This window comes from Symphalangus syndactylus, chromosome 17 (assembly GCF_028878055.3).
Source record: "Symphalangus syndactylus isolate Jambi chromosome 17, NHGRI_mSymSyn1-v2.1_pri, whole genome shotgun sequence".
Lineage (NCBI taxonomy): Eukaryota > Metazoa > Chordata > Mammalia > Primates > Hylobatidae > Symphalangus > Symphalangus syndactylus.
Window position 1 is genome coordinate 35,171,229 of NC_072439.2, and position 13,639 is coordinate 35,184,867.

At 49.5% G+C, this 13,639-nt stretch overlaps 1 protein-coding gene across 39 annotated transcripts; it reads left to right on the plus strand.

The window, feature by feature from the left end:
* The first annotated feature begins 3,984 nt into the window (after nucleotides 1-3,984).
* SMUG1 (single-strand-selective monofunctional uracil-DNA glycosylase 1) lies at nucleotides 3,985-13,394 on the plus strand. 39 transcript variants are annotated; one of them, XM_063621556.1, is made up of 6 exons: nucleotides 4,022-4,281; nucleotides 4,410-4,495; nucleotides 5,046-5,132; nucleotides 8,969-9,272; nucleotides 10,597-10,716; nucleotides 11,573-13,394. In XM_063621556.1, exons 4-6 carry the CDS (start codon nucleotides 8,988-8,990, stop codon nucleotides 11,696-11,698), a joined length of 531 nt encoding a protein of 176 aa, XP_063477626.1. In that variant the 5' UTR covers nucleotides 4,022-4,281; nucleotides 4,410-4,495; nucleotides 5,046-5,132; nucleotides 8,969-8,987; the 3' UTR covers nucleotides 11,699-13,394. The 39 variants fall into 39 exon arrangements, with proteins under 39 accessions (XP_063477616.1, XP_063477612.1, XP_063477625.1 ...); XM_063621559.1 differs by lacking the exon at nucleotides 4,410-4,495 and adding an exon at nucleotides 5,657-5,909 and having other exon boundaries at nucleotides 4,022-4,056; nucleotides 5,049-5,132; XM_063621529.1 differs by adding an exon at nucleotides 5,657-5,916 and having other exon boundaries at nucleotides 4,022-4,056; nucleotides 4,410-4,491; nucleotides 10,597-12,843.
* The last annotated feature ends 245 nt before the right edge of the window (nucleotides 13,395-13,639 follow it).

Genomic DNA, 13,639 nt, shown 5'->3' on the forward strand with positions numbered 1-13,639 from the left:
TAGCTGGGTGTGGTGGTGTGCACCTGTAGTCCCAGCTACTGGAGAGGCTGAGGCGGGAGGATTGCTTGAGCCTAGGAGTGCAGTGGGCCATGATCACGCCACTGCATTCCAGAGTGAGACCCTGTCTCAAAAAAAAAAAAAAAAAAAAAAGACACAAATGGATGAACTCACAGCCTAGCTCCTCTGGTTGTGGGCCCTGCAGATAGCTTTCTCTCCTTGTAAGTGCCCCTCCTCACTAGGCTGAGGAAAAGACATGGAGTGTTAAGTCCCTACAGATGAAATGGGGAAGCATGGGGAATCTGATCAAGTCTGGAGACTTTTGCACCTGTGCCAAGGACATGTCCTTGGGATGCAGTGGCCCTTGCTTAACTCACACATCAAGGAGCCCTTTTCCCTTCCCCAAATCAGGGCCCTTTAAAGGGCCTGTTAATGCTTCTTCCTTAATGCATTTCCTTCCTACATCTTTACTTCAGGTTCTTTCTTGCTGTGACTTCCTTATCTCAACTCCTGCTGACCTTGGAGACCTGAAGAGTTACTTTCCTTGCAATCCTGAACCTCCAACTCCAAACCTAACCCTGCATGCAGGTCACCGTCTTTGGGAAATCTACAGGATGAGCTCCCCAGTCTTGTCCTCCATGCTTGTGTGTCTGATAGGGCTTCATGGACTGGGTCTTGGGTACTCAGACTAGCATCTGCCTGAGACCCTGGCAGAGCAACAGCAATAACTACCCTTTGTGGAGCCCAAATTCTCTAATAAGCACTTAATGTAATTAAGTCATTTAAACATCACAAAAGAAGATAGAGCTTACAATGATTATCCCATTTTACAACTAAGATAACTGAGGCACAGAGAAATTAAGTAGCATGCCCAAGGTCACCATGAGTAAGTGGCAGAGCTTGGATTCAAATGCAGCAGTCTGATTCCAGAGCCCACAGTCCTGAGGCCTCTGCTATGCTGCCTTCACTGTCCTATGCTCTTTTGATGTTTGTTGGGCTAATCGAGACAGGGCGCAGTGTAGTGGAAGTGGGGAAGGTGGCTACCCCCTTTGGGGCTCCCCAGGTCAGAAACAGTGAGTGGGAACTGAGCAGGGTGACACTTGGTATCTAGGAAGGGGGAAACATGGCCTTCACCTTCTCCAATTCCCGATCTTTGTTTTCTGCAGTGGGAGGTCCTTCCCCGTGAGAAGCGGCGAGGCAAGGGAAAGGCTGAAAGATCCGCCTAGAAGCCCAAGTGAGCAGAGTCGGAGCTAGGACCCGAAGAGGCCGATAGATGGCGCTCATGGCCCAACACAGCTCCAGCAGCCCGAGGAAACCAAAGGAAAACAAGTGAGCCAGTTAACCCCTTCCCTCCCGGGCTCAGGACAGAGGAGCTGGCTGGTGGGTATGCCTGGAGCCCTGCCCCAGGCCCGGTGACTCAACTCTCTAGGCTTTTACCCAGGCGATAACCTGGGTCATCTTCTGTTCCTGCCCTACAAGGCTCTACCCGTAAATCACAGTCAGCAGCCTCCTGAAGACTTCCCAGAAGACATGAAGACTAATAAATGGAAGAGACTGGTTGGGAGGGCTGCACCCAAGCCCATGTTTCATCTCTTGGGCTCTATCTCTTGAAAGCCTCAGGGTCTCTGTTTCTAAGCACCCCTACTTCAGGAGAGCGCCTCACCTCCATCTTTCCTGGGAGTGACTCACTGGGTGGGGAGGAATAGCATGGACTAGAGACAGAGAAGGCCCCAGGTCCCTCTGGCATTAGCTTTAGGGACTCACTGTGGGCTGCCTAAGCCTCAGTTTCTCCTTATATCTGGACTTCCTGTCTCTGGGTTCCCTGGGGTGGATGGGCTTATAGGGACAGAAACAGTTATTCAAGTCTTCTAGGAAATTGAAATCAGGGGTGGGGAGGTGGAGGTCCTGGGGGATCTCTGCTTGCCTGTTACTCATTTCACTCATTGCTGTTCTGCCAGAAGCTGACTTTGAATGTGGAGGGGCTGCCAAGATGACAAACTAGAACAGAAGTGCTGGGCAAGCAAGTGACAGAGGGGTCGGGGGTGGGCAGGAGGGTTGTCCAAGGGATGGTGGAAATCCTGGAATTTTTAAGCAACGAGATGACACCACAATGAGGGCCCCTCACCTTATTTTTGGTCAGAAACACAGAAATACATACATACACAGAGATGGGGGAACTTGTTCTAGAAGCTCAGATTCTCTTATTCCAGTCATTCTAGGGTAAGAAGCAGAAACAGGGAGATGTTCACAGAGGGAGACAGAGACATGCAGATACAGAGAGAAAGCTACACAAGAGACTAGAAATAGAGATAAATTTACATAAGTAGAGAGGGGAAAATAAGATAGGCAGAGAGAGACACAGAGAGGGAGAGGATCTGGTAAAAATTAAAGCTCAGGAAATTATGGGCTTCATGAGGTGGATGATTAATTCCATTTCCAAAGTCTTGCAAGGGTCAGGGTAGTTTCTCACCCTTGATGTCAGCAGGTCACTGCTCACAGCTCCCTGAAGCTCCTACTGCACCCATTAAGTTTTTGTTGATAGGAGATCAGACAAGTCCTGGGAAGGGAGTAGCATCATTTTTCTCTCACTTCTTCCTGTTCTGGGGTTTATAGGTCTCCTTCTCTACCACTCACAGGGATACCTTGCTTCTGTGATTAGAGCCTTGGCTGTGCTAAGGTGTGTGGAGATTGTGGGGTGGGAGGAATATAGAAGATAACTAACCTTAGGGGGTTCCCAGTCTAATGAAAGCTTTAGAGTCAGGACACAGAACCAGACCCAGATAGAGCACAAGAACAAAACTAGGAATAGGACAGATTTGGACATAGATATTGGGATGGGGGAATGGTGGGGGAATGGACTGTTAGGTGCAGCCATGGGATGAGGATTGATCAGGGAAGCCTTCCTGGACAAAGTATTTGAGGGAGAAGATTTGGATGGAAGAGTGATAGCTAACTTTATGTGTCTACTTGAGTGGTCTAAGGGACACCCAGATAGCCGGTAAAACATTATTTCTGGATATGTCTGTGGAGTGTTTCTGGAAGAGATTCGCATTTGCACTGGTAAACTGAGTTAAGAAGATCACCCTCATTAATATGGGTGGGAACCATCCAATCCCTTGGGGGCCAGTAGAACAAAAAGGTGGAGGAAGGCAAATTCTCTTTCTTCATGAGCTGGGACATCTATTTTACCTGCCTTTGGACATCATTGGAGTTCCTGGTTCTTCATCCTTCAGGCTCTGGGACTTAGCAGTGAGCCCCCTCCCCTGCTTTGGACTTTCCTGAATTATACCACCTGTTTTCCTGGTTCTCCAGTGTATAGACAGCAGAGCAGGAGACTGTGGGACTTCTTGGCCTCCACAATCCTGTGAGCCAATTCTTGGGATAAATCTCATCATATAGATAGATATCCTGTTAGTTCTGTTTCTCTGGAAAACTCTTGACTAATACTGAGGTTATAGGGTTGGGCAGATAGCAAGGCAGAGAAAGAAGTCAAAATGGTGACACTCTGGAGATGGGCTTGGACAGTAATGGGGGATGCTCCTTGCTAAAGAGTTGTTAGGAGCTACCAGAAATGTCTTCGTGGATGTTCTATATAAGTAATGGCAGGCTGCAAAGGAGAGATCTCTTATACCCAGGGTGGCAGGGGGCCTAGAAGTGGTCTTTAGCTATTGTTAATATCCTCAGGTGGGTGAGGGATTGGGGATGGTTGAAGCTAACTGATTTGCAATCCCTTTGGGAAAACAGTGAATGAACTTTTGGAAGGGCGATGCCCTTTAGGGATAGAATCCAGGATTTTCTAGGTACTTACAGGCTCTGGCCTTTCACTTCTCAAGACTTCCTGATTTAACGCTGATGGAAAGATTAAACTACAATTCCCAGCGATCTTTAGGGCTAATTTAGCGCGCCTTCCGGGATTGGAGCATTTCCGGCGGATGTGGCTGCGGGTACGCCAATCTCCTTCCCTAAACAATGTAGACTACGACTCCCACTGTCCTTAGCGCCGGGGGTTGGGTTTGGGCGGGGGAAAGGAACCGGAAACGGGATGGGGAGCTGGACCAGGTGAGGTAGTAGGAGGCTGGGAACCCGGGACTGTGAGGGCAAGTTGAGGGCTCCCAGGGTCGTCGGGGCTGAGCCCAGAGAGTAGCTAGAATTTCTGTGTTTTGGGGTCCCTCCCTCCGTATGGGGTTAGACTCAGTGCAGGGAGAGCCCAGCCTGTGAAACCGCCTGGGAGGTCTGCAGGATCAAGGCTTTCCAGTCGGCCGGAGCCAGCGGGCGCCCCCGGAGGTTTTGTATGGTGCTTTAGTAGTCGGCCCCTTTGGAAGCAGATGAAATGGTCTTTTTGAGTTTATGCATTATTATTATTATTGTTTATTTATTTATTTTTCCGAGACGGAATTTTGCTCTGTCTTCAGGCTGGAGTGCAATGGCGCGATCTCAGCTCACTGCAACCTCCGCCTCCCGGGTTCAAGCGATTCTCCTGCCTCAGCCTCCCGAGTAGGTGGGATTACAGGCGCGCGCCACCATGCCCGGCTAATTTTTGTATTTTTAGTAGAGACTGGGTTTCACCATGTTGGGCAGGCTAGTCTCGAACTCCTGACCCCGTGATCTGCCTACCTCGGCCTCCCAAAGTGCTCGGATTACGGGCGTGAGCCACCGCGCCCGGCCTATTTATTATTATTATTATTTAACTTAAGGATATTTATTATTGTCCCTTGGACTCCCAGAGTGCCTCCAAGGGACAGGGGAGTGCATATGTGTCTTCGATTCCTTCCTCACTTCCTGGATTTGATGTCAGAGAAGTCTGACATCAGTCTGAAGTCGGCCCTTGGTGGTCAGCCTTATCGCTGGGTCCAACTCCGCTGCCTTTGTGCTTAATGTAGTATGACACCGTATTTTATAAAATATCTACATTTCTTAAGCCTCTGGCTCTTGGGGCGAATTTCGGTAGAACTTACAAGTTCCTCCTTTGGGTTATCTTAGTGTTTTGTTCCGGGTATTAAAGCTCACATCACACTGTATTACAGTTAGTTGTTTATTTGCCCTCACAGCAGATTATGAGCTTACGGAAAGCCTGGCCTACATTTTACTCTTTCTGGATTTCTTCCTCACCAAGAGACTGCTGCAGTGCCTGTCATGTAAGAGACTCATAAGTATTGAAAAAAATAAATGAGTTAACAGGTGGTAGGTTGGATGGAGTATGTGATTTTCATAGAGAAGAGAGTTAAATGAGTTGCTCAAGAGAACCTTCTTAGAGATGAAACAGGAGTAGAATTCAAATCAATTGACTTCCAGCCTGTGGCTCTTGCTATGAGATCAGGCTTTGAAGTTATGGAACAATGCAGGTAGTGTCTTGCCACTCTTTTTCCCAGCCTTGCTGTTTGCAACACAGGTGTCTAAATGTCAAAGGTAGGCTCAAGACTTCTCGAGATTCTAGAGCTGGAGCAGCCAATCTGCTAATGTTGGTGTTGCATGGGGAGATGCAAAGCAAGGTCCCCTGAAACACTGGCGTTCTCCACAGCACCCTTCTCAGCTTTTGTATGAGCCCAGTTTGTCCTGGGTAGCCACCTGGACAACAGATCAGTTAAAGACTACTGAGATCAGTCAGGGAAGGACGTTCTAAGTTGGGCCTCTGATTTTTTTTCTCTCCCACTTCCCCTAGGCTAGGGTGAGAAAATAGGTTTATCAAGCTGTTGTGTCAACCTTGAGTTCTCATCTTGGAGAAAAGGTCACTCCTGACCCAGGCAGAAAGTTGAGAGGAAGGAATGACAATGGTCCTTGTCACATGGGAGGTGCACATATGATGGCCACAGACCCGGAGCCTGGAAAACAAGCAGAGTGCAAAGTGGGCAGCTGAGCCTTGAGTGAACTCATGATATAGAAGTGGAGAAGGATCTATCAGGAGTGCCTCCTTGGTAAAAGGTGTTTATTTTATTTTTATTTTTTAGAGATGGGGTCTCATTATGTCAGCCAGGCTGGTCTTGAACTCCTGGCCTCAAGCAATTCTTCTGCCTTGGCCTCCCAAAGTGCTGGGATTACAGGCATGAGCGCCCAGCACAGAAGGTAGTTTTAAACAAAAGTGAAAAAGAAGATGGACATTGCTGAGCAGGTGTTTGTTGAGTACCTAATAAGGGCCAGGACCTTGGGCTTACGGAGGGAGATTGAACAAGGCCTGGCTCTTGATCTGCCCAAGTTTAGCTGGGGAGGCAAAAGGAATTCATTAAGACGACGGTAACCATGGTGACACACAGTGGTTCTCAGCCTTCACCAACCATCAGAATCACCCTGGGAAGCTTGTTTAAAATACAGATTCTCAGGCTGAGCACGGTAGCTCACGTTTGTAATTCCAGCACTTTGGGAGGCTGAGGCGGGCAGATCATGAGGTCAGGAGTTCGAGACCAGCCTGACCAACATGGTGAAACCCTGTCTCTACTAAAAATACGAAAATTAACCGGGCATGGTGGTGCGCACCTGTAATCTCAGTACCCAGGAGGCTGAGGTGGGAGAATCACTTGAACTGGGGAGGCAGAGGTTGCGGTGAGCTGAGATCGCACCACTGCACTTCAGTCTGGATGACAGAGCGAGACTCTGTCTCAAAAAAAAAAAAAAAAAACCAACCAAAAGCACAGATTCCCAGGCCTCACACGGGACCTACTTGTGTTGGGGGTGGGGTTGGGACACTATGGCAAATACTGCAGTGTTCTGAGGAGGGAAGACTTTATTAAAGGGATGGTTTGAGCTGCATTTTGAGGGATGGGAGTGATTTGGATATGTGGACAGTTTGGGGAATCACAGTCCTAGTTGACTGGATGACTGCTGGATGATGTGCTGGTTGACTTCAGGAGTGTATTTGGTTGGACTGTTGAAATGGTATGTGCAAGGTTTTGGGAGTTGAGGTAGGAAAGGCATTTTGAAAATGTGAGTAGAATGGTCAGGTTGGAACACTGGGTTTGAATGGGAGTGGAGTGAAGCAATGGCCTTTGCAGTTTACAAAGCTTGCTGTCACATTCCTCTCCTTCCACCCCTGCCCCCTCCCTTCTCCTTCCTCCCACCTCCCTTCTCTCTTCCCTTTCTTCTTCCTCTCCCTTTTCTTCCTTTTCTCCCTTTACCTAAACATAACATCTCATTCCATCCTTACGTCTGTTTGTTTGTTTTGAGACAGAGTCTCCCTCTGTAGCCCAGGCTGGAGTGCAGTGGCACGATCTCGGCTCACTGCAACCTCTGCCTCCCAGGTCCTGGTTCAAGCAATTCTCCTGCCTCAGCCTCCCAAGTAGCTGGAATTACAGGCACGTGCCACCATGCCCAGCTAATTTTTGTATTTTTAGTTGAGACGGGGTTTCACCATGTTGGCCAGGTTGATCTTGAACTCCTGACCTTGTGATCCGCCTGCCTCAGCCTCCCAAAGTACTGGGATTACAGGCATGAGCTGCTGCGCCCAGCAAATTTTTTTTTTTTTTTTTTTTTGAGACAGAGTCTTGCTCTTTTGCCCAGGCTTGAGTGCAGTGGTGCAATCTTGGCTCACTGCAACCTCAGCCTCCCGGGTTCAAGCAGTTCTCCCTGCCTCAGCCTCCCGAGTAGCTGGGATTACAGGTGCCCACCACAACGCCCAGCTAATTTTTTTTTTTTTTGAGACAGAGTTTCGCTGTTGTTGCCCAGGCTGGAGTGCAATGGCATGATCTCGGCTCATTGCAACCTCCACCTTTTGGGTTCAAATGATTCTGCCTCAGCCTCCAGAGTAGCTGGGATTACAGGCGTGCACCACCATGCCTGACTAATTGTATTTTTAGTAGAGGTGGGGTGTCTCCATTTTAGTCAGGCTGGTCTCGAACTCCCGACCTCAGGTGATCTGCATACCTCAGCCTCCTAAAGTGCTGGGATTACAGGCTTGAGCCACCACGCCCAGCATGCCCAGCTAATTTTTGTAATTTTTAGTAGAGACGGGGTTTCGCCATGTTGGCCAGGCTGGTTTTGAACTCCTGACCTAAGGTGATTCACCGGCCTTGGCCTCCCAAAGTGCTGGGATTACAGGCATGAGCCACCGTGCCTGGCCTTCCTTATGTCAACATTATTAAGTTGATATTATTATTCTTTGTATTTGAAGGCGGAAACCTGAGGCTCTGGCCATGGTTGTGTAGCTTGTAAGATTCTATGAGGAGTCTGTAATCATTCTACTCGGTATTCCTGAGTATGGGAAAGAAGCTAGGCTGGGGTTAGGGGGTTGTAGAATTAGCAGGGTGGCTGATCAAACCATCTAAGGCAAGATGGCGTGGGTGGTTAAAGCATAGTCTTGGGCCGGAGAGATTGGGCTCAATCAAATCCAGCTTTATTACTTACTAACTGTAAGACCTTGGGCAAGTTGCTTAATCTTGCTAAGCCTCAGTGTCCTCACTTATAACAGGGGAGCAGTAATACCCACCTCATGGGATTGTTGTGAGGATCAATGAGGTGTACCTGGCGCAGAGTAGTCGCTCACCACCTGGAAGCTATTGTAATTAGCCTTCCCAGGTCTCTGAGCTGTGGCTGTGCACTTGCACTTCATTCTTCAGCACTGCGCTTTCCAGAACACAGTCCCTTCTGGCTGGGCTTTTCTTTTTTAGGATGACCTTAAAGGTTCTGAAAGGATGCCACCAGTAAATGTTTATTGAAAACCTACTATGTGCTCAGCATAGCCCAGGAACTAGTGACCTATGCCTGATGGAAAGGAGATTTGGAGTGGGAGATGTTTGGTGGCTATGGCTTATCCTCACCAGGTGCCTTGAGAAGAGGACAGAGACTGGAAGTGGGGAGGGAAAGGGCCCTTCATTACCAAGAATTGAGATGAGTTCAGTCCTACTTGGTGGTTGGTAGATGACTGACATGGTCTCTTAGGATCCCTTCTGAGTCCAGGAAATGGTAGTGGGGGCCCTGGCAAGCATGGATCCCTCCTACTCTGTGGCTGAGGGATGATGGGGCTTCTGTCCATCTCTTTTCCTAGGTGACAGCGGCATGGCCATATGCCCCAGGCTTTCCTGCTGGGGTCCATCCATGAACCTGTAGGTGCCCTGATGGAGCCCCAGCCCTGCCCTGGAAGCTTGGCTGAGAGCTTCCTGGAGGAGGAGCTTCGGCTCAATGCTGAGCTGAGCCAGTTGCAGTTTTCAGAGCCTGTGGGCATCATCTACAATCCCGTGGAGTATGCATGGGAGCCACATCGCAACTACGTGACTCGCTACTGCCAGGGCCCCAAGGAAGTGCTCTTCCTGGGCATGAATCCCGGACCTTTTGGCATGGCCCAGACTGGGGTAAAGGGTTTGGCTTCCCCGGTGGGTGGAGTGGGGGGTTCTAGGTGGATGCTTGGCTGGGTGTGCTGTGGAGAAGGAGCATGTGCATGGCTGTAGACATGTGTAGGTCCCCCCGCCCCATTCTCTCTCAACACACATACTGGCTGCTGTGGTCTGGGGCCCTCTCCCAGCGTCTCTGCCTGTAATTAACCAAGCACATTAATGGTAGTTTCGTTTTCCCTGTGAGCTGGCCACTAATTGCCTCTGAGAGCCCTTCCTTCCGCCAGCCCCATCCTTACTTCACTGGATCTCCCCTGTCCCTGGAATGTGGTTGGGGTCAGAAGAGGGACTAGGACTGCTGGGTCTTCAGAAGAGACTGGTCGGCCGGGCGCGGTGGCTCACGCTTGTAATCCCAGCACTTTGGGAGGCCGAGGTGGATCACGAGGTCAGGAGATCGAGACTACGGTGAAACCCCGTCTCTACTAAAAATACAAAAAATTAGCCAGGCGTGGTGGCGGGCGCCTGTAGTCCCAGCTACTCGGAGAGGCTGAGGCAGGAGAATGGCGTGAACCCGGGAGGCGGAGCTTGCAGTGAGCTGAGATTGCGCCACTGCACTCCAGCCTGGGCGACAGAGCGAGACTCCATCTCAAAAAAAAAAAGAAGAGACTGGTTGACAGGGGTGGGTATGTAAGAGATGCAGGGCGTTCTGGGAACCTGGGTTCTGTTTCCTAGCTAAGGCGAGGTTCAAAACGGAGCCTGGCTCCAGTGCCTGCCCGCTTTTCTTTCAGGGCTCCTTTCAGGGCTCCGGATGAGTGACTGCCCCTCAGTGGGGGTGCTTGGCAGGTGGGGGAGGGGAAGAGGCTTCAGGGCAGAAGGCTCAATCGCTTTTATTGACCCCAACTGGGTGATGAAAGGTGATCAATGATGATCGATGGAAATGACAGCCTGAGGCTTGGGGCTGAGAGGGCACCCAGAGAGCAGTGGTCAGCCCGTCCTTGTGCCTCCTATAACCCTGGCTGCCTTTCTGTCTCAGACCATCTGTCTGTCCCAGTACTAACCTGTATAGGCTAGATATCTCAATGTAGTCCCTGTACTTGGTCCCAAAGGCTAGTTGGGCTAGAGGCAAACAGATTCTTCTGGACCACAGTTCACAATGAGGAACTGGAAAAAGATGGACAGGCTCAAACCATAGGGCCAAGAATCCTTGTCTCAGGCCTTTGGGTGAAGGTGGGGGTGGGGGGTGCAGGCTGGATCCTCATGGAAGGTATAAAGAAGTCATTTGGTCCAGAGCCCGGGCCTCAGGTGTCCAGTTTGAAGCCTTTCATGTCTCTCTCCTTCCTCACAGGTGCCCTTTGGGGAAGTAAGCATGGTCCGGGACTGGTTGGGCATTGTGGGGCCTGTGCTGACCCCTCCCCAAGAGCATCCTAAACGACCAGTGCTAGGACTGGAGTGCCCACAGTCAGAAGTGAGTGGTGCCCGATTCTGGGGCTTTTTCCGGAACCTCTGTGGACAGCCTGAGGTCTTCTTCCATCACTGTTTTGTCCACAATCTATGCCCTCTGCTTTTCCTGGCTCCCAGCGGGCGCAACCTCACCCCTGCTGAGCTGCCTGCCAAGCAGCGAGAACAGCTTCTTGGGATCTGTGATGCAGCCCTCTGCCGGCAGGTGCAGCTGCTGGGGGTGCGGCTGGTGGTAGGAGTTGGGCGACTGGCAGAGCAGCGGGCACGACGGGCTCTGGCAGGCCTGATGCCAGAGGTCCAGGTGGAAGGGCTCCTGCATCCGTCTCCCCGTAACCCACAGGCCAACAAGGGCTGGGAGGCAGTGGCCAAGGAAAGATTGAATGAGCTGGGGCTGCTGCCACTGCTGTTGAAATGAGTGCCCTTGGGGCCTTGCATGGGACACATTCAAGACCTCGAAGTCATTCTTGGCCAAGCAGATGACAACACATCTCCTGGACTGGAGCAAAAGGTCCTTCTGTGCTCCCTGGTCGCTGGGAAACATATTCTTTGATCTGTTGAACTGTCTTCCAACCTGCCATGGCAGTTTTGACACTACTCCTGTTTGCCCTCCTGATTCCTGCTTTCTTTACCTTTGAACATTGCCCCTTTCAGGGGACCTCACTTTGTAGGGAATCCACAGAAGGTGTGCTTTTGCACTTGCAGACTGCTCTACCTCAGTGTTTCCTTGGGAGACTTTATTCAGCTGAGAGTGCCCTAGACAGTAACTTCTAAGGTCACGTTTACTATTTCAGAGGAAATATCTTGCCAGGATACCTACCCATCCTTATAGAACAGCTGCCTTTAGCCGACCCCTTTCCTCACAGGGACCAAGACAAAGCATGGGACATGAAATTAAGAGTGAACTTATGGGAGGCTGCAGCTGGATCAGAGGAAAAATCCAGTATGGCAGAGTGAAAGTCAGAAGACCTGGCTTTTCATCCCAGCTTTGAGACTTGGAACTTTTTGATTGACATATTAATAAACCTCTTTAAGCCTCAGGCTCCTCATCTGTAAAATGGGGATGCCTACCTTATGGGGTTGGTATGAGGATTAACTGAGATAATACTCGAAAGTGCCTTGCATGGCCTTGGCATGTGGGTGCTCATCACATAGTCTTCTTGTTTTCTTGCCTCTGGGTTGAGGATTCACAGCCCTGCACTACAAGGGTAGCCCCTCTCCATTCTGGATACCTTGCTAGGGGAGAGTCTGGCCTTCCACCTGCGGCCAGGGTGAAGGGAAAACTCTTGCCTTGTCAGAGATGGATCAATGACTATGAAAAACCTAGCCTGTGATTTTTTTCACTCTAAGCATTAAAAGCTCCTAAAGCCTTTTGTTACTTTTTTCCCCCTCTTGCATGCTAGAGGTGGAAGGTAGTCATTTAGATTTCCCCCCTTCCCTCTTCATTGTTGGCCAGGGGTTCTCTTGGGTAGCTGGGGGAAGGATATAGTAGATCTCTCTTTTTTTTTTGAGATGGAGTCTCATTCTGTTGCCCAGGCTGGAGTGCAGTGGCGTGATCTCAGCTCACTGCAACATCTGCCTTCCGGGTTCAAGTGATTCTCCTGCCTCAGCCTTCTGAGTAGCTGGAATTACAGGCATGTGCCACCACGCCTGGCTAATTTTTGTATTTTTAGTAAAGACAGGGTTTCACCATGTTGGCCAGGCTGGTCTCAAACTCCTGACTTTAAGTAATCCACCTGCCTTGGCCTCCCAAAGTGCTGCTGCCTGGCTGGATGTAGCAGATCTCTAATTGCCTTACCAAACCTGCAAGGTCTCTGTTAAGTGTCTGTTAGGGGTCTTATATGATACTCTGGACACTGAGAAACAGGTGATGGGGCAGATAGGAACCTGGTATCCAACTCATTTTTTGTGTCTGCTGAATGGTTGACTGGGTGCCCCTTTGGTAAGGGCTGGGAAAGTGAACCAAGTTGGGAGCAGAGCAGGTCTTGAGAACACCTTAATGAGGAACACATGGTCTACTTCCTATCTGCTGGGACACAGGTCATTTCCAGCTTCCAAAATTAGTAAGATTTTTCGTATAAATCCTCCCCTACTTCATTGTATAATAAAGAATTTGGCCTTTGTCTTCAGTTCCTGAGAAGGAGACTCTAAATCCTTGGAATTTCCCAAGTAATAGGAGTATCTTTGTTTTTCGTGGCGGGTCCCTGACACTACACCTGAATTTATGTTGAGATTTGACCTTAGGCTGCACCTAATTTTATATTGAATTTGATCTCAGACCACACCTGAGTTTGTGGTAAGATTTGACTGAGGATAGAGGGTGACCATGCCAGAATGACCAACCATATAGTTACAGGGCTGGGACTTTGAGCTGGATGATACCAGCTTGATCCCCAGGGAAGGGAGAGGGGCTAGAGATTGAGTTCAGCCACATGCCCATGATTTTAACCAATTATATCTATGGTAAAACTCTATATATAAAAACTAAAGACACTGAGGTTTTGGTCAGCTTCCTGGCTGGTGAACACATGGATGTGCTGAGGGATGTGCAATGGTATCCTGTTTCTATGAGCAGAGGGCACACATCTGTGCCTGGGACACTCCTGGACCCTACAATATATTTGTCTTCATTTGGCTGGTTCTGATTTGTATCTTTTGTAATAGAACTATAATCATAAGTATAGAGTTTTCCTGAGTTCCGTGAGTCATTCTAGGAAATTCTCCAACCTCAGGGTGGGCGGCGGGGGGTTGTGGAGACTCCTGAATTTATAGCCAGTTGGTCAGAAGTGCAGGTGGTCTGGGGATCCTCAAGCTTGCAACTGACATCTGAAGTGAGAGCAGTCTTTTTGGGGAGTATGCCCTTAAACCCATAGGGTATGCACTAACTCCCTGTAGTTAGCATCAGAATTGCATTACAGTATTGAACCTCCACA

Coding starts and splice junctions, on each gene's coding strand:
- SMUG1 (XM_063621546.1), top strand. CDS start 8,988: ATGCCCCAGGCTTTCCTGCTGGGGTCCATCCATGAACCTGTAGGTGCC. Junction 9,273..10,596: donor TTGGCATGGCCCAGACTGGG/GTAAAGGGTTTG, acceptor CCTTCCTCACAG/GTGCCCTTTGGGGAAGTAAG.